The 21,164-nt window shown below is 45.6% G+C and overlaps 1 protein-coding gene across 1 annotated transcript in view; it reads right to left on the bottom strand.

Annotated features, from left to right (window-relative positions):
• LOC142558071 (uncharacterized) overlaps window positions 1-21,164 on the bottom strand; it is a 111,737-nt gene that overhangs the window by 19,353 nt on the left and 71,220 nt on the right. Inside the window, exons 8-9 of the mRNA XM_075670234.1 lie at window positions 16,336-16,416; window positions 8,782-8,888 (exon numbers count right to left, since the gene is read on the bottom strand). Coding sequence (XP_075526349.1) covers window positions 8,782-8,888; window positions 16,336-16,416 — 188 coding nt within the window. The remainder of the gene's footprint in view (window positions 1-8,781; window positions 8,889-16,335; window positions 16,417-21,164) is intronic.

The following is a 21,164-nucleotide window of genomic DNA, read 5'->3' as shown; positions in this document are numbered from 1 at the left end:
AGTGTTGTGCGATGAGAGACCTGTGAAATAAGCAAGTTTTCCTGTAAGTAATGAGGAGTTCTTGCTCATGGCATAGCGAGGGCCGCAACTTTGGGAAGCTTGCTGCTTGTGGTAGCACACGGAGGTTTATTGGCGAGTTGCCTGCTCCTAAAGTTCACGAACACTTAGCAGCTGCTGCAATAATGTTTCAAATAATTTGTGAGCAGTTTCGTACCTTATCGGACTAACAGATAACAGCGCTATCTGCTTCAAACAACAATTAATTAAAGGCTTCTGTGTCGCCCTCTTGTTTTTATTAACTATTTTTGACTGCTTCACGTTTTTAGCTGGGTGCCTGCAGGCCAAGCTATCTTTGCCTATATGAAATTTTTAGCATAAGTGAAAGTGATTGGCTTTTGTTATGTTTTTCAAGCGCCCTGTGAGCTCTTATCCAAGCACCAAATTCCAGAGGCCTGCTGTGAGCAGACATGGCTAATTGAAGTAACATGCAGATAGTCCAAAACACACTCATGGTTCCAGAGAAACCTTTGAAAAGTATAGTAAACACTTTTCTTTAAAAGTACAAGCACTTATTCAACCTGACATACTCCCATTGAAACATTACATATTGTATTTATGAGAAACACATGACTAGAAAAAACAGCACGACTGCAGTGAGAAAACCACAATGGTACTCCAATTGTTATACTGACTATGAAACCTAATTAGTTTGTAATTTTAGAACTTTGCATGAATTTCCGTGCCGAAGCAGACTTTCAATCCGTGTGCTGCATAATGTAGGTAACAGTAACATTATATCAAAAACCAATGCAAAACTTTAAAACTCAGAAAATGTGCGTAAATATAAAATGGACACAGGCAACTCTTCATCAATGCATGTCTACGTGAAAGGCAGATTTTAATCACTAGAGCTATATAAAGAATGCATAAAGGTGGGATACATAAAGTAAACATAAAATCAGTGGACAAATTTTATCATCTAGGATACATACGGGACGGTAACACAAAGGATGCACAAAGGAAGGACAAAGGAAACAGAAGCCGTGGCCAAATTTCAACATGGAGGAAACAAAGTACGGTAACATAAGGGCCACAAGGTAGGACCCATGAAGGAAACAAAAGCAGTGGCTAAATTTCAACATGGCGTAAACATAAAAGACAACCATTTTCATACGGAAAGGATTTTTATCCTTATCAATTATTTATCCTTATCCAAGCATCTCAGTATTCCATCACATTTCGACGATGGACGGCTGTAACTCAAAAAAAGGTAACGCCTCAACCTCCATCTCATCAACGTGACACATTCAGATTTCATTCATCATATAAGCCAACAAACAAAGGCACCAAAGACAACTCAGGGGAAATTACTTGTACTAACCAAGTAAAGAAATTAAAATTAATGTAATTGAAAGTGGATGAAAAAACATGCCGCAGCTGGGGAACGATCCCCTATCCTTTGCATTTCGTGTCCGACGCTCTACCAATTGCGCTACCGCGGCGCCCGCCGTCCTCCCATCAACTTTCTGGGGTATTTATCTGTTACTACTATAACTAACCTTGGAAGTGTTAGCCAGAGCCACCACTCACCAACCTTGGTGGTGAATGTGGAATATCCTTTCTGTCGCGGGCGTCACGAATACGTTATCTTTTTGGGTGAAGCTTACGGCTCAGTAAACCCACACGTGCAACTTGAAAGCATCAATGTTGCCGGATTCAAGACCCTCAATTGGTAGAGTATCGCACGCGTAATGCGAAGGATGTGGGATCGTTCCCCCCTTGGGGCTAGTTTTTTATACATCCACTTTCACACACGGAGGTTCTGTAACGCGGTTTATTCAGACTTAAAGCGCGACCGTCTCAGTCGAGCGTCACATACCGAGAGCGCGAGCCCCTCTTCGTCGGCGAGCCGATTATGATAGTGCGTCCATAGGGCGCGGCAGTTTTCTTGACTACAACTGCCCCCTAGAGAAGAATGAGCCAGCCGGGCGACTCAAGGAAAAGCGACGACAAGGGGGTCGTAATAGGGTTTAAGCCTTTGGACGTGTACTGTATCGCGTCCGCGACGCGTCAAGTCAGTAGATGGCGTTAGTGGCTCGACCACGTAGTTGACTGGCGTCATCTGTTGTACGACGCGGTAGGCACCATGGTATTGAGGTAGGAGTTTATTAACTCCTCGCTATGCTACGCTAATAAAAGCGGCAGCGAAGCCTGGCGTAAGTCTTGAAGAGACCGGCATGGGCGCATTGCTGGTCTGAATGGAGAGCGGAGTATACATCGGCGCACATATGGCGGAGGATGACTAATAACCACAGCGACACTAGTGAGTCCGGCCGTTAGGTGCAGTGAGGTCGGTCATCATCGCGACGGAATTTTGGGGGACGCCATGACGAACGGGCCAGCTGACGGCATTCATCGGCATACATGGAGGATTCAGACAGAGGCGTGCCCTCTGACGGGTCAGGCCGGTAGGGGAGAATGGTGTCAAGCGTATAGGTAGGTTCACGGCCATGTACGAGAAAGTGGCGAAAATCCCGTTGTGCCCTGTGTGAAGCGGGGTTATAGGCGTACGTAACACATGGCAAAACAAGGTCCCAGTTTGTATGATCCGATGTAATGTACGTGGATAGCATGTCGCCCAAAGTACGATTGAACCGTTCTGTTATGCCGTTCGTTTGCGGATGATAAGCTGTAGTGGTGCGATGCACGGTATGGCACGTGGTCAGAAGGGCGTTAAGAACTTCGGAAAGAAACGCACGTCCTCTGTCACTCGGAAGTTCCCGCGGTGCCCCCGGAGGAAGTATGGAGTGGTGCAGGAGGAAGGACGCCATGTCGCGGGCAGTCATTATTTGTAGTGACGCAGTTTCTGCATAGTGGGTGAGGTGGTCGACAGCGACAATACTCCAGCGATTGTCAGCTGATGTGCAGGGAAGAGGACCGTAGAGATGAATGCCGACGCGGTCGAATGGTCGGAACGGACAAGGAATTGGCTGCAAAGGACCAGATGGACGAGGGGTAGGAAGCTTGCGTCGTTGGTACGCTGTGCACGAGCGAATGTACTTTCGCACAAAAGTATACATGCCACGCCAATAATAGCGCGAGCGAAGCCTGGTGTAAGTCTTGAAGAGACCGGCATGGGCGCATTGCGAGTCTGAATGGAGAGCGGAGTATACATCGGTGCACATATGGCGGAGGACGACTAATAACCAATTGCGGCCATCAGAATCGTAATTTCGACTACAGAGAACACCATCGCGCAACTCAAAATGACAAGCTTGGCGGCGGATAGCGCGTGAAGGGTATGTTGTTGAAGTGTCAGAAATGCAATGCATAAGTGAAGCAATCCAGGGATCTTTGCATTTATACAGAGCTATGTTGGCGTGCACTGGCGATGAACACGCCTATTCGATGACTGAAATGCAAGTCATGTCACTTGGTGTGGGCGACCGAGAGAGGGCATCCGCGTCGGTGTGTTTACGGCCACACCGGTAAATGACGCGTAGGTCGAAGTCTTCTAACCGTAGTGCCCATCGCGCAAGGCGGCGAGACGGATCTCCTAAAGTCGGTAACCAACATAGAGCATGGTGATCTGTAACGATGTCGAAGGGGCGGCCGTACAGGTAAGGTGGGAATTTTTGAAGGGCCCAGATGATAGCTAGGCACTGCTTTTCGGTGACGGAGTTGTTGTATTCCGCTTTCGTTAGTGAACGGCACGTTTTCGCTGTGCAAGCACGGGGCCAAGTCCTACGCCACTGGCGTCGGTGTGGACTTCCATGAAGGCCGTGGGGTCGAAATGGCGCGGTACGGGAGGCGAAGTGAGCAAACGCCGCACTGTTTCAAAAGCATCGTCGCAAGGTGTGGTCCAAGTAGAAAGTCGTGTGCCGCCGCGAAGCAGCTGAATCAAGGGAGCAATAATAGAAGCGAAATTCCGGATAAAACGACGAAAGTAGGAAGGAGCAGAGCCCGATAAAGCTCCGAAGTTCTTTCAGGGACGTGGGTTTCGGAAATTCAGCGACGCATCAGGTAGTATGCCATCTTTTGATACGACGTGTCCGAGTATTGTAAGGTGCTTGACTCCAAAGCGACATTTCTTCAAGTTCAGCTGGAAGCCTGCCTCGGCGATGCACTGCAGGACTTGTTCGAGACGGTACAGATGTGTGGGAAAATCTGGAGAAAAGACAACGGCATCGTTAAGGTAACATTGCCATGTCTTGCATTTTAGCCTACGAAGGAGATTATCCGTCATTCGTTCGAATGTAGCAGGGGCGTTGCAAAGCCCAAACGGCATAACATTGATCTTATATAGGCCGTCTGGGGCCACGAAGGCTGTCTTCGGGCGATCCGCAGGGTTTATAGGCACTTGCCTATAGCCTGAGAGTAAAATGAGCGAAGAAAAATACTCTGCGCCTTGCAAACAATCCAGAGCATCCTCGATGCGCGGAATAGGGTAGACGTCTTTGCGTGTGATCTTATTAAGACGGTGGTAGTCGACGCAAAATGGAATTGAGCCATCTTTTTTTTTAATCAGGACTACAGGTAACGCCCAGGGACTATTAGAGGCTTGAACCACTCCACGCTCAAGCATTTCGCTTACTTGTTTTTCAATAACACGGCGCTCCGCGGGTGATACACGAAAAGGCCTCTGGTGCAGTGGTGCGTGGGTGCCGGTGTCGATCTCGTGACGTACAGTCAATGTGCGGCCTAGTGGGGCTTGTTGACAGTCTAACGTAGTTTGGTATTTCCGTAGAAGGCTGAGAAGCTGTCAACGCTGCGTAGGGCTAAGGAGGGCATCTACTGAGCTATGGAAGACGTCTTGCGTTGGCTGGGAACAAGGCAAGCTATAAGTCAACGAGTACATGTCTGAACAGTTGTTGTCAAGAGGTGCATCAAAGATGATTTCTGAGTTGGCAGGCTGAAGACGTCAAAGGCACTCGCCATGACGTAAGACGAGGGGCGTGGCCTTAGCGTTGTAAACGAGCAGTCGCGTGCAGCCACCGCTGACAGTTGGGACAGCGAAGGAAAGGGAACATCGTCGGCGAACAAAAATGTCCGATGGTACAAACAGGGCAGTAGTGCAAGTGGTGAAAGTAGAGCAGACATTCGCTATCACAGAAGAGTGCGGAGGGATCCTGGTGTCTTCTGTAACGGCCAGTTTGTCACCAAAATCCTCAAGGTCATGTAAACGGGTATCGGGAAGCAGAAAAATTGAACTTCGGCACGAGAACAATCAATCATGGCCTGATGATCGGAAAGGAAGTCCCACTCCCAAGATGACGTATGAACAGGATGAGAGGACGACGAATTCGATTGTATACGTGTATCCTTGAATGACAATGCGGGCGGTACATGCGGCAACAGGGGTAATGCACCGGGAACTTGCTGTTCGGAGTGAAGCGCAGATAAGGGCGTCATTACTTTTCAAAGCTTGCGGCAAAGTTCTCCCGTAACTACTGAGCGGCGGCGCCTGTGTAGACTAATGCCAGTGTGACGACTCCTTTACGGATACTTCGATTACGTTTGTCGGAAGAGAGCGAGGCTTTGCCTGGTTCGACTGGAACGCAGCTCTCGCCTGTTGAACTGCGGTAGCCAGTTCTCCTGCTCCGATGGGGCCGGATGCCGCCGCATGGGGCAAAGTGAGCGGCGACGAGGGGATGGCGAGCGACAGCAGAAGGAACGACGTTGCTCGTAGATGGCAAGTGCGACTCATTTGGTGGCGAGAAGGACGAATCTGGCGAAACGTAGGAGCGGACAGTTTCGTGATTACCTTGAAGTCATAAGCGACGGCGACAGTGCCGTGCCACGTGACCAGGGATTCCACAGAAGAAGCACACGGGGTGATTGTCGGGTGTCCGCCAGGGTCCCGTGCTAGCTGGTAATCTGGTGGCGTACACTGGGGGGATTGGACGTGGCGGTGCAGCAAACGGTGGTGCTGAACAGTCGATGGAGGTGGTCGTGCTGCAACCTCGGTGTAGCTTAGAGGTACAGTTAGGCAATGGTGGCACTGCACGAGAGGACTGAACAGCTTCGGGCACTTGTTCCTGCAGCATCTGGCGCAAGGTAGGAGCGAAAGACGGCGTAGTCCCTGGGACGGTGGTGAGTAGGGATATCTGGCGGTCAACTTCAGAGCGTATAAATTCCTTGATTTCGCCGCACAGATGGTTGTTGTTAGTCCCAGCGGCTAAACTTGCAATGGAAGGATCTGGGATCGAAGCACGTCGAATGAGTAGACGTTGCCTCCGGAGTTCGTCGCAGCTTTGACAAAGTTCAGCGACTTCGACCACGGTCCGCGGGCTATTCGAGAGGAGCATTTGGAATGCGTCGTCTTCGATGCCCTTCATTACATGACGGATCTCGTCAGACTCAGTCATCGATGGATCGACGCACTTGAAAAGGTCCACAACGTCTTCTATGTACTTGGTGATGTTTTCACCGGGTTGCTGGGAACGGCTGCGCAAGCGCTCTTCGGCACCGAGCTTCAGCTCCTCAGGACGACCGAAGGCTTGCGTAATGCGTGCCTTGAAATCTGGCCGGGTGCTGAGGTCGGATTCGTGGTCGTGGTACCACACGCTAGCGACACCCGTGAGATAAAAGTTCACGTAACTGATCTTCTCAGCATCGTCCCATTTATTGTGGGCAGTCACCCACTCATATATCGAGAGCCAATCTTTTGCGTCGTATTTGTCGGAACCACTGAGGATGGGAGGATCGCGTTAAACACAGAGCCAGGTTCAATCAACGTTGGCGGTGCCGGAGATTTTCGGCTGGCGTCATTAGGTATGATGGCCGGCAGTGTCCGATTACGTAGTTCCAGGGTGGTTGCGGCAGTACTACCCAGCACAGCTCCACCAAGTATGTAACGCGGAACTTTGAGCACGCAGAAACGCGACCGTCTCAGTCGAGCGTCAGAAACCGAGAGCGTGAGCCCCTCTTTGTCGGCGGGCCCATGATAGTGCGACCACAGGGCGCGCGAGTCTTCTTCGCTACATTACAAGTAATTTCCCCTGTGCTGTCCTTGGTGTCTCTTCGTTGGCTTCTTATGGTATTACTAATAAAAATCGGTTCCCTCGGTTAATCCCGTTCCTTCTCGTTTAATACATAAGGAGGGTCTTAAATCCGGCAACACTGATGCCATCAGGTAGCACGTATGGGTGTGTTGACCAGTACCTTTCACCCAAAAATATCACGTATTCGTAATGCCTGCGGCAGAAAAAATGTCCCACATCCGCCGCCAAGGTTTGTGTGTGGTGGCGCTGACTGGTACAGCCTATCCGATAATTTATTTTAAACGGCTTCTATATCTATTTTCTTGGTTTGCTCTGCAACCTCGTGCACATGCATGAAGTAATTTATATTTGATCGAGTTTGATCATATGTTGTCCTCGGCGTCTTCGTTTGTTGGCTTCTCACGATATGAGTAATAAAGATCATTCCCCTCGGTTAACGCCCTTTCTTTCGGTCATTACATAACGAGAGTCGAGTCAAGCAACATTGATTCCTTCAGCTAGCATGTGTGGCTTTATTCATCAGTTGCTCTTAACCCAAGAAAGATCACGTACTCGTGACGCCAGAGGCACAAAGGATGTTCCACATACTGCGCCAATGTTTGCGTGTGGTGGCGCTGGCTAATACTACGAAGGTTAGTTCTAGTATAACACATGAATACTCCAGAAAGTGGCTGGAAAGATGGCGCCGCGGTAGCTCAATTGGTAGAGCATCGCATGCGTAATGCGGAGGATGTAGAATCGTCCCCCACATGCGGCAAGTTGTTTTCATCCACTTTCAATCTCATTAATTTATTTTATTTATTTTATTAGTAAGTAATTTAGTTAGTAAATTTGCAAATTTAGTAAGTATTAAGTAATTTAGTAAATTTAGTAAGTAGCAAGTAATTTTATTTATTTTAATTAGTAAGTACAATTCCCCCTGTGTTGTCCGTGGTGCCATTGTTTGTTGACTTCTTAAGATATGATTAATAAAAATCGGGCCCCTCAGTTAACCCCGTTTCTTCTCGTTCATTCGGCCCATTTGCAGTTCACCGAACCTTCTAGAATGTAGTTGCTGATTGTTGAATCAGCTTCCGTGCCTGATTGGAATAGCAGTGGCTACCCCTGGACATGCGTTTGCACCAGTAATGAGGCTGTAATGTGCGATGAGTGATGCATAAGCAGCCGACGCGTTTGAGCGTTAGGCTTCTATGATCAACGACTGTGCTGCCCACAATCATTGCGCTCTTACAGCTAGCCGCTTGACGGAGGTAGGAAGGCAAGGCACCAATATATTGAAGACACGACGAATCGCATGTCCTTAAATAGAAGGCTATGCAGTGTATTTCCTCCGTATCGACACGTGTACTTGTTTGTCTTTTTCGTGTGATCGCTTTTAACTCCCTAACAAATATCGCTCATCGCTGGACGCGTTATGGACAGGTCTTTCTGCTGTCATCACTGAACCTTGTGTAATCTGATTTCATGCATACGCGACACTAATGACGTAGAACTTTCTGGAAGACACGCGGGCACCAGCGATTACTCTGGAGTCTTCCATGACTGATGTATAAAAGCCGACGTGCTTGACCCACAGATTTTCGACGATTGCCGACTGTGTTCGCCGCTGTCGCCATTATTTGACTGTAGGCTGGTTTTCACGGCGCAAGTTCGCCCAATAAAACGCTAGTTTTCTCATTCTCAGTTTTGCTGCTTTCTTCACCGTCAATACTACGTGACAATATATATAGGGAAGCCGTAAGCCCCTTTTCGTAGTTGGAAAACATTCTCTGCTTACGTGAAGTTTAAAAGGTGGAACTGCAGGTGGAGGGGCAGTGTGTGCACGATCATGTGAGCATTGCGTATGCAGAAAGCATTGATGCCCTGGTGCCTTGAGTAGTTGACCTGAAAGTACAGACGTGCTTTAAAATTATACATCGATGCATCACTGTACTATGCTGTTATGAAACTGATTGAGTCTGATTGTAAACACTACTAAGACAACTGCGTTTTAATGCTTTCAATTCTCTTCCTTTAACATACACTATGAAACTCCACTATGACTACTTTTAGTAAAACAATTTATTACTTATCAGACTTCCGAGACACAGCAGGAGCACTGCACCCGCACAACTTTATTGTAGGGCCTGATCAAATTTCCGATTTTAGTTATACTACTTATGTTCGGCAACCGAATACCTTAATGGAATATAAGTGTGCGTTAACTTTGGGGCCCTCCGCAAGCTCCTTTGTACGAATTGCTGAAAAGTGCACACCAAAACGTTACACTTTTCAGCCATTGACGAAAACCAGTCAATTAGCGGCTTGAACTCGTGCGTGAATCTGTTGAAGAATGATGTGACTTAGCTAGCCCTAATATTGTGCGACTTTATCCTGTGTGCATTCACACTGCCAATTATTGTCAGAGAAATCAATATTCGGGTGCAATATCCCATAAGATAGCCACAGAACATGAGAAAAGAAGTAGATATGAATATTGACACGTGCAAAACGTTAACTAACCTGCTAACGTACAAGACGCGGTTGCAGGTGTCTGATTTTTGTCTATTCAGGTTCATTCCGCGAAGGGAATAGCCATGTATATTCTAGAATTTGTACGAGTGCAAGCGATTACGCTGAAATGTTGTATTGCTTATTGAATTGAATTCAATTTATTTCCAGAATTACAGGTGTTCTGGTGGATACCAAAGGCTAAAAGCTGTTGGAAAACAGCTTGACTAGGCCGATGGTCTATTACCAGGAATACATGGTGGTTGTATCAAAATCGTAACATTGTTAGACATTCAGAATAAGTTAATTACATAAATGCACAATAACAAGACCGAAAATAATATAAAGACTAAGAGAAAAAACATATTTGATACATCAGAAAAATGGAATTATGTGTGTAAGTTTTACTGTAGGCTACAAGTCGCTCTGATATAGAGACTAGATAATACAGACTAAAAATGAAAAAAAAAAGATTCGATACAACAGAAGATAGAAATACATGTGTATGGGTTACAAAATCAGTAACACGTACAGTTGTCTCTGACAGAACTATAAACAATCACTGATCACATGTTTACAAAATGCATTCGCTGTTCCTTCGATGAAGAGGTATATGTAACTTTATATTTATTTAAAATATGTGGTAGATAATGTTTTAATGACTGTAGGCTATATTTATTACGAAACCACGGAACATGCCATGTATCACTATTTCTTGTATTGGAAGAATTGAATTTTGGTGCCAAAGATGCAGTAGACACTAGGAAATTTTTGAAGGCAGAATTTGTAAAATAAAATCAATTTAGAAGGCGAAACGTGTAGAAATATTCTATTTTTACAATTTTATGCTTTAAGAACGCTGGCCGCGTTGTCTCCAGATAACCCATGTTGTCAATGTGCCGAATCATTTTCTTTTGCAAAGAAAGGATTTTCATAATGTTTGTCTTTCCTGTAGTCGCCCACACTAAGCTAGAGTAATTTAAATGGGAAAAAAATAAGGCATAACAAATGTTCAGCTTTGCTTTGGTTGGAAGAAGTCGCCGACATCGAAACAGAACGCCTGTGATGGACATTTTTGTGTAGATATTTTCAATATGTTTATCCCAAGTAAGGTGCGAGGAAAAAGTGACGCCTAATATTTTATGTTCATCCAAAATTTCCGGTTCTTTACCTGCATACACTAAGGTGTGATTACTAGTGATATTCTTTTTTGCGCGAAATAACATTACGTTAGTTTTCGTAGGCTTTATTTTTAGGCAATTAGCGACTGACTATTTAGATAGCTTATTGAGTAGATAGTTACATTTTTCCATTAATTCTTGTGAATTCGGACCAGAAATGAGAAGATTAGTGTCATCGGCATACACGATAAATTTTACAGTTGTATCAATATTAGCAATGTCGTTAATGTCAAGGTTAAAAAGCATAGGACCAAGTATGCTCCCTTGTGGCACGCCATTTAGTAAAGGAACAAAACTTGACTTGTGTTTTATACACACTGATTGTTTTCAATTAGTAAGGTAAGACTCAAATAATGCTAAAGGAGTACCTCTAATTCCATTCTATGATAATTTCAATAGCAAAATTTTATGATTTATGCAATCGAATGCCTTGCTGAAATCAATGAATAGTGCCAATCTCAAGAGATTTCTTTCTATGTTTTTAGTACATGCTCCTTGAGTATGAGCAAAGCAGTTCTGTTGACCTACCTTTACGAAAGCCGAACAGAGCCCTAGATAGAATGTTTTGTCTGTCGAAAAAGTTTGATAAGCGAGAAAAATAATCTTTTCTAATCCTTTGGAAAATACTGGAATGATTGAGATGGGTCCGTCGTTTCTGTTGCCTTCTTTAACAAGTACAGTTACCCTACTCATTTTCATCTTTTCTGGAAACACCCAAGACTGTAAAGCTAGATTAAAAATATGCGTTAAAGCGGGAGTGATGTATTCTGAAACATACTTGATAGGTTTTATTTGGATATCGTCAATGTCAAGAGCTTTACTATTTTTAATGTTCATGATAGTGCTAAATACCTCAAATTCACTAGTAGGATTGAAAAATAAGCTGTCAGAAACGGAAAGAAACGATGAGGTATCAGGCCGCGTTTGCTGTAGCATGGTTATACTTGCAAAGTACTTATTGACATGGTTTGCGAGTGCTAAACCTGAAATTTCATTGTTATATAAATTATCTTGTCTGGTGAGGTAGCATGCTTTTCGCGCCCAAGAACCTTATTGATAATGCTCCACAAGGTTTCAGGATGTTTACCAGTGGCGTTTGCAAACAGATGCTCATGATAAGAATTCTTAGCGCGTCTAAGTTCCGTATTTAGTTTGTTTCTCTGCTTTTTAAACAGTGTCAGCGTTTCAGGCGAGCGTGTTCTAAGAAATCCTATGGTACAGTTTATGTTTGTGTTTTATCATTTTAAGAAGTTCCTGTGTAATCCAGGGTTTTCTTACTTTTTTAGATTGCTTAATCTTTTTGAAAGGAAGATGTGCGTGGTCGATTTGTATAAACGCTGACATAAACTTGGAATACGCGACATTTACATCACTTATTTCGTATAGGAAAGACCAGTCATAATTGCAAACTGTGCATTTTAAAAGATCCAGAACAACTTTTTCTCACATTGAAACGATATGTCGTAAACAGAGGACAACGATCACTGACGTCCTACGTTAGTGTTCCAGTATGCTCTACGACAGTGTCAATATTCGTGATAAGAATGTCGAGACATGTAGACGAGGACAACGTAACACGAGTTGGTGTGCTAATTAGGTTTACAAATCCCGCACAGCTAAGTCTATTAGTAAAATCCAGTGTAGCAGCAGTATGTTCAAGAAAATTTATGTTAGTGTCTCCCCCGCAGACAAGTCGAAATTCGTGAGCAGATACATATGCCAGTAAATTATCGAAGAAACTTAAAAAGCCTAGAATATTTCCATTTGGCGGGTGATATACGACCGAAATTATATCGGAGTAATGTTTAAGCGTTAAAATTTCATAGTCGTTTGTTGTTTTACAAAACTCGGATACTTCTTCATAGTTCCGTCCCGCCGAGACAGATTGCTACACCCCCTCCTCGCCTATCAGTTCGATTTAAAACGCAATCAGCATAGCCATCAATGTACAGCAGAGCACTGCTGCCATTATATTTAAAAAATTACTAATAATTTCTTGTTCCTTGACTCCAGATCGAGCATTCAAGTGTAGAACAGAAATGCTAGAGTTAGAATGTAATTGTGAACGATGCGGTAAGATGAAATCGTGATATTCCATGGCAATTTTTAGTGAGCGTTCCCAGTCACGTCAGAAACAGCAGACGTAATCCTAGCAAAATCACGTTCTTCCGATATTTGCACAGCATCAGATGTATCACTTTCCCTTGCATAGATTTTCCCGTTGCTGGTCCACACAGGTTTCTATTTATGCTCATATTTCCTTCTCACTGCCATGCCAAGCAGCCTCTTTAGCGCTGGGCACAAATGTTCGTTCACATAAACGGGGCATGTAGATTCCAATCGTAGGTCTCTCTTTGTGATTCTTGTCTTCTTTGCTTTTTTCAAGGTGGCGTCCCGTTTAGCTCTAGATTTAAACTGAACGACAATGTTTGTTTTATCCGGGTTGCGTGTTGGAACACGGTGACAACGCTCAACGTCAGATGAACTGATTGGCTCATGGATTGCAGTGCCTATATCAGACAAAATAGTAGCAAGTTCTTTATTTTCTTTCTTTACAACGCCCTGTATTTCCACATTAGTGTTTCATGAGTACTGCTCCGAATGCGTGAGTCGCCTTCCAAGTTCACCTGCTCTTTTTTTCCAGAGCAGCACATTTAGCGCGCAGTTCATCATATTCCTTTGCCCGACTTGAATTCTTTGCGACCTTGGCATAAAAAAGTCCAAGCCTTTATTTATTAGATAATATTTCGACGATCGACGGCTATACAAACTTCTTAAAAACAGTTAACATTTTAGGTCACGCATTTGAAACCAATATTTTTCACTATTTCAACGTGCGATCTCGATATGTCATTAGGCGCACTTGCAGTACTACGTACTTCCTCGAGTATTGTTGCTGAGTGTGACAGGAATAGAGGTGCACACTCGGACGTGCGCGAGCACTAGCAATGACACTGTAATGTGCGATCAGTGATGCACAAGTAACCGAAGCATCGCAGCGGCGCACTTAAAGGGACCCTGAAACGATTTTGACGATTTTCTACAAACGTACTGAGTCTTTAGAGTAGGTCCTTCTGATCATTAATTGACGCATCTAAGTGTTCCGCGAAAAGCGTGTAATTTATTATAAGGTTTTAAAATGTACATCGCTGCCGATCGCAGCACACTGCGCAACGAAATTTTAGGACGCTCCTACCTATATGACGCAAGTCACCCATACGACGTCAGTGGGGCGAGCTATTCGATTGGCTGACCAGGGCGCGTGATCGATAATTTTTCCAACTTTATTGTAAACAAATGATGTTCGTAATAGTTGAAATGGTATTATAAAATACAAGTAACATAAATGGAATGCAGAAGAACAATTTTTCAGTGCACTTAAGCACTTCCGGAACACAGCAAGCGTATTCTGCTTGTGTTACAACGTGCTCCATCTTTGACGAGAGCCCGGATGTATGCAATTACCGGGCCGACCTACTGCGGAGGTGAAGCAGCTTTCAAGATTACCACACCGAATAGTAATCATCATCATCAGTCTGTTTTATGTCCACTGCAGGACGAAGGCCTCTCTCTGCGATCTCTATTACCCCTGTCCTGTGCCAACCGATTCCACATAGCGCCCGCAAATTTCCCAGTTTCGTCGCCCCACCTAGATTTCTACCGTCCCCAACTGCGCTTCCCTTCTCTTGGTATCCATCCTGTAACCCTAATGGACAAACGGTTACTTAACCGGCGCATTACATGAACCGCCCAGCTCCATTTTTGTCTTTTGATGTCCATTAGAAAATTGTCTATACCAGTCTGCTCTGATTCAAACCGTTCTCTTTATCTCTTAACGTTATGCCTAGCAATCTTCGTTCTATCGATCTTTGCGTGATCCTTAACGTGTTCTCACGCTTCTTTGTCGGTCTCCAAGTCTGTGCCCCATATGTCAGAACTGGTAAAATGCACCGATTGTATACCTTCCTTTCCAATGATAATGGTAAGCTTCCAGTGAGAAGCTGACAATGTCTGCCGTATGCGATCCAGCCCATTTTTGTTCTATGAATTTCTTCCTCATGATCAGGGTTCCCTTTGGTTAACTGACCTAGGTAAACGTGCTCCTTCACAGATTCTAGAGACTGACTGGCGATCCTGAACTCTTGTTTCTTTGCCCAGCTATTCATCATTATCTTTGTTTTCTGCATATTAATCTTCAACCCTAATCTTACACTGAATCATTTGTAGTAACTCGTCTGCATTGTTGCTCAATAGAACAATATCATCGGCAAACCAAAGGTTGCTGAGCTGTTCGTCGTCGATCGCTACACCTAATGCTTTCACAATTTATTAGCTTGAATACTTCTCCCAAGTATGCAGTGAATAGTAGTGGACAGATTGTGTCTCAGTGTCTGACCCCTATTTTTATAGGGGTCTTCCTGCTTTCCTTGTGTAGAACTAAGGTAGCTGTAGAACCTCCATAGACATTTTCCAAGGTATTTACGTAAGCATTCTGGTACTCCTTGATTACGTAATGTCTCTGCTGGTGTCTCTACGGAGTGACATACCTTTTCATAATCTCTAAAAGCAATATAGAGAGGCTAATTGTTCTCTGCGAATTCCTCGATGATCTGATTAATGACATGGATGTGATCCATTGTAGAGTATACCTTCCTTAAGGCAGCCTGTTCCCTTGATTGACTAAAGTCCAGTGTTGCCTTTAATCTATTAGAGATTATTTTGGTAAATATAATATATATTACTGGGAGTAAGCTAATTGGCCTTTAAGTTCTCTCTTTTTGTGGATAGGTATAATATTTGCATTCTGTCGGTTTTCTGGGACTACTAATAAATGAAATAAATCAGGGTGCCATCTTTCAAGTCGATAGACATACTTGAATTGTTTGTAAAAACACGTGGACTAACTAGCAGAAGGCATTGCCATATACTGCAATTTTGCCTTTAGAGTATATGACATTGCCATATACTCTAAGGGCAAAATTTATGTACGACTATGCACCCTCGACTCGCAAGGGTACAATGACACTGGCTGTAGGGATGTGATATCAACTGTGCATACATATCCAGGCGAACCCAAGTGTAATTATCGAGAAGTTCATGACCACACAATTTGCCTGGGCTAGCCGTCATGGCACTACTCCTGTGATATTTGTTTCATACTTCCCTGTAGACATTTCAAAAGCAGACAAATGGTTCAGTGAGTATAGCTTGGTTTGAAGTGCCTCACCAATACAAGTCACTTTAGTACTCAACATGTACATGTACGCTTGTCTAAATTTGTGTGATGTGCTCCAGCTTTGCTGTTCATCAGCCTTCAGAGTGGAATGGCTCCTCAATATTCCACTTTTGTTTGTTTTGCTGCACTGCACTGCTTATTCACCACGCCAGACCAACTAGCCCTCCAGCTTGCTATTCTAATGCTTATCCACCATCACGTTGGCACGACGGTGAATAAGTCGAGCTGCCAGGGGTGTTCATTTCTTGGTTATTTGAAGTATTCTGCACGTTAATGATAAGCCGCGGAACCTTCAGGTTCTATATCAACAGTTACCATTGATAATCTAATCGCAAGGAAATATAGGAAGCTTTCTGTTGCCATGTTGCCAAACCACAGTCAGAAAATTCATCTGCTGAAATATATAGATAATAATAGTTGTTACCAATGCGGTGATGGTGTCATTATCCTCGAAGGCCATGCTGTGTCCTTCCAAAGGTCCGAAAACGCCGTCGTTCAAGCGCTCCTGCAAGAACGTCGAACAATTTCATCCACCGTCGTTAACTGTACTTTTATTTTCAGCGAGAGCTTACTACACAGCGTGCCCAGCTAACTTTAACCAGAATTTAAAAAATATATGCGAATGCCAGGTAATGTTTGCCGTCGGTTTAAAAATGAAAAAAAAGGTATCTCGAAGCTACGGCAAACATGACCTTGTTTCTTTCCAGCTACGTGGCATTCGCACATTTTTAAACCCTGGCAAATATGTATAATATATATATACACACACACGCACACGCACAATATTATATATATACATACATACACGGGTACCCAGCAACTCCACCAGTCTGTCAAAGACAGACTGATGGAGTTGCTGGGTACCCGTCTATGTACTCTGACCCCCAGGAACTGGAAGCGGACTACCTACGCAAAAGCTGACGGCTTCGAAGACTGCCTCCGGAATGCGGCTTACAAGGTCTGCCGAGGATGTCGACCACGACTGCAAGCCAGACACAGGAGGCATACGGTATGGGACAGCCTACTGCGTCGCTGGTTCTCCACACGCCACGCTGGCCGCGGCCGTTCTATGGTAAGCTTCTTGAGGACGCTTGAGCGCGTTTTTGAAGACCGGCTCGATGACTTCGATCGTGTGCAGGAAGTTAATTATTGGGATGAACAGAAACAGTTAAGGAATGTATGCTTCACCCTAGAGGACCTTGCCCGAACATGGTTCGCTAACCACGAGCAATATATCTCCACCTGGCAAGAATTTCAATGGCAGATACGCGATACGACCGGGAGAGGGAGAGCGCCCAAATCCAGCAATATCTCGCCAGTCAACATTCGTCGCCCTACACGCAGTTCCCACAGTTAGGCATGTAAGTTAGGCATGTGCGAATTTTAAAAACGACACTCCCACAGGGAACAAAGATGCAGATGGTTCGCTGACGCACGCTGCTCTTTTTGTTGAATGACAAATGTTTATAGGGTCACACGTGCAGTTCCTGTTGCGCTTTTGCCAAGAGTCCGCGTGTCATGAAACCGTGGCTCACAGCAACAACATACGACATGCACAACCAGATGCGCATATTTAGGTTGCTATTTCTTTACTTTTTGCACGTGCTCCGTTTCCTTCAAACATCCCTCGGTATGCCCGATGTACACTTTACTGCACGACAGAGGAATATTTCATAAAGGTGGTCAAGGCGCAGCCAAGTTTGCTGGCATTGCATATGCGAGAGCACAGCTTCCCCGAATTACTCCCGTGGTGAAATAAACTGTGAAACTCAGCTCCTGCACACGTCCTCATAATATTTTTGAGCCTACGGGAGAGTGACAATCCGGTACAACCGGAGGTCTGATCCTTCAGGTCTGTATAGCAGCGGTAACCCCATCTACTGCACGCCTCGGCAACAGCAGTTAGAATCGCAGACGGAAAGCCTGCAGCCGAAAGTCGGCTTACCTGAGAAAGTCTTTATTTCGGAGATTGCACTGATCGTTCTATGTGAGCTTGTCATGCCGAAATGAACAGAACAAATGAACAAAACAAAGATCGCAGGAGCCTGCTAAAATTAACCGGCCAGGACCCACCCTCGCTGACAGTTGTCCGGAAAGCAACACCAGGCTTGTGCGTCTCTCTGGAAACTAGATTTGCCATTTTCTCTTCGTCTAGTAAACACTGTGACACGAGCCTTTCTGGAGAAGGTGACCAACTGGGATTTGACCTGTACGGCAATCTCTCCTACATTAACAGCTTTTGCTGACGACTAACAAAGCTTCATCTTTGAAGGTCCCCTAAGAAATGACCATCCTTCTCTTTCTTCATTTTTTTAAAGTTATTTTATTGGAAGAATGACCCCACCTTGTTTAGTCTCTTATCGTTGTGTTTGGTCGGAGCTTGAGAAGTACATTGCCATATACAGTTCACGCGGGCCAGTAGGCGTCTATCGCCATCCTGATTGGCTTTCGCAAACACGTCTCGGCTCGGGCCTACCAACTCGTTTTGGGTACTTTTGGATGAACCACGCTCTTGGCCTGATATGAAAGAGCTGCTCGACGTCTTCTATGGTGCTTGCGCCGTCCAAGAAGCGACTACAAAACCACGATCCTTGTCTTTCTGCATTAATTTCAAGCTATTTTCTTGGAAGAACGACACCGCCTTGTTTATTCTGTTATCGTTATGTTTGGTCGGACCATGCGAAATAGATTACCATATACAGTCCACACCGGCCAGTAGGCGTCTACCGCGATCCGGATTGGCTTTCGCACACAGGTCTCGGCTCGGGACTACCAACTCGTTTAGGGTATTTTTGGATTAACCGCGCTCTTGGCCCTGATTTGATAGAGCTGCTCGACGTTCTCTAGGATGCTTGCGCCGTCCGAGGAGCGACTAAAAAACCACGATCCTTGTCTTTCTCCATTAATTGCAAGCTATTTGGAAGTCATCAGCAAGCGGCGCTAAAGAAGACGGGCAAATCGGTCGTCGCAACATGCGCCCGAGGAAGGGGAAGCCTCTGCCACCATTACCCAAGAACGACATCAAGATAATACTGAAGCCCCACAAGGGACTAATGCTCAAGGAATATCTGAGAACAGAAATACCGCAAGCGATTATCCGGGCCACCGGGACGATAATCAAAGGAAACGGACCGAACAAGTGAAAAATCACCGGAGAGGATTTCATACTGCGAACCCGAGAGGGACTGAATATCATCATCGTCTACACACCTTCTGGAATTGGCGGACGTCATACGTCGAACCACGTGCATGGAGGTGCGAGGCAAGCAACACCCCTTCAACGTGTACGTTGCGGATCCAGATGATAGCTACAAAGGGGTGGTGCACAGATTCCCAGCACACACCGAATCAGCAGATCTCCAGCAACACCTGCGAGTCAGCAACCAAGAAGTCATCATTGAAAGTGCCCGAATGCTAGGAAGCTCAAATACCGCTCACCTCACCTTCTCGGGAGGCATGCGCCCCAAATGCGTGTCCCTCTTGCATGCCTGGAGTGCATACAAGAGGGACACCGCTCGGACGTTTGTCCGAACCTCAAGAACATATGCCGTGGCTGCGGACTCGAAAATCCACCCCCACTAGGACACTAATGTGAAGTGAAGTGCGCCGTGTGCATGGTTATGGTTATCAGCATACTATAATAACCATAGGTCCAGCACGTACGACACGGACGCAGCTGTGTATGCAGAGGCGACGGGGCAGCGCTACCAAAGGACGTACGCCCTGGCAGTCGTGAACGCGATCAGCCAACAGCAAATTACCGCGTCGGCCGCGGCGGGATCCCCCATCTCGGATGAAATATTAGCAGTGGCGATCGCTCTCGCTCATGCGGAGTGTTCGCAAAGAGACTCGGTCGTGGTCACGGACTCCCAGGAGACATCTCGCATGTTTCTCAAGGGGCACGCGACTGCGGTTAGCCTCGCGATAATCCCCAAATCTTTCAACCACCATCATCGCCTACTCTGGTGCCCGGGCCACGCGGGGCTACAGGGGAACGAAATGGCTAACGCGTTAGCTCGAGGGCTCACTAACCGAGCGACTGCGTCCTCTTCTAACCCGAAACACCCACACTATCCCTCATAAAATTCTACAAATTTAAATGCGAAAGACATCCTTGCTCATCAGCGCGGAGCCCGCAGAAAATACCCGCCGCCTCACCCACAACTTAACAGGCAAGAGGCCGCCAATTGTCGTAAAATACCAGACCGGGTATTCCCCCATTTACAATTGCTAAACGTCATGTATCCCACTCGTTATAGGGCCAACTGCCCTTGGTGCGATGGCATACCTACCCTAATACATATAACCTGGGAGTGCACTAAGCACCATCAAAGGCCAAATACCACAAACACAATGGAGCAGTGGGAGGCACAGCTCGCCCGCTCCGACCTGGCAGGACAAAAGGCCTTAATTAGCCAGGTCAGGCAGGCGGCAGAGGCCAGTGGCGCTTCTGCCGCATTAAAATAAAGTTTCTGTCTGTCTATCTTCTTCAGAGCAAACAAGGCGGTGTCGTTCTTCCAAGAAAATAGATAGATAGAAACTTTATTTCAATTGTCGTTATGTTTGGTCGGACCCTGCGAAATAGATTGCCATATACAGTCCACGCCGGCCAGTAGGCGTCTATCGCGATCCTGATTGCCTTTCGCAAGCAGGTCTCGGCTCGGACCTGCCAACTCGTTTTGGGTATCTTTGGATGAACCGCGCTCTTGGGCTTGATTTGAAAGAGCTGTTCGAAGTCGTCTGGGACGCTTGCGACGCCCGAGGAGCGACTATAAAACCACCATCCTTGTCTTTCTGCATTAATTTCAAGTTTATTGTCCTGGAAGAACGACACCACCATGTTTATTCTGGTATCGTTATGTGTGGTCGGCCACGCCGGCCAGTACACGTCTATCGCGATCCTGATTAGCTTTCGTAAACCAGTCTTGGCTCGGGCCTACTACCAACTCTTAGGGTATTTTGTGATCAACCGCTCTCTTGTGCCTGATTTGAAAGGGCTACTCGACGTCTTCTAGGTTGCTTGCACCGTCCGAGGAGCGACTATAAAACCACCATCCTTGTCTTTATGCATTAATTTCAAGTTATTTTCTTGGAAGTACGACACCACCTTGTTTAGTCTGGTATCGTTACAATTGGGCGGACCTTGAGAAATAGATTGCCATATACAGTCCACGCCGGCCAGTAGCCGTCTATCGCGATCCTTATTGGCTTTCGTAAACCAGTCTTGGCTCGGGCCTACCAACTCTTAGGGTA

Source organism: Dermacentor variabilis, chromosome 9 (genome assembly GCF_050947875.1).
Source record: "Dermacentor variabilis isolate Ectoservices chromosome 9, ASM5094787v1, whole genome shotgun sequence".
Classification (NCBI taxonomy): domain Eukaryota; kingdom Metazoa; phylum Arthropoda; class Arachnida; order Ixodida; family Ixodidae; genus Dermacentor; species Dermacentor variabilis.
Note: the sequence above shows the minus strand (reverse complement) of the source record. Positions and strands in the feature narration are given on the sequence as shown.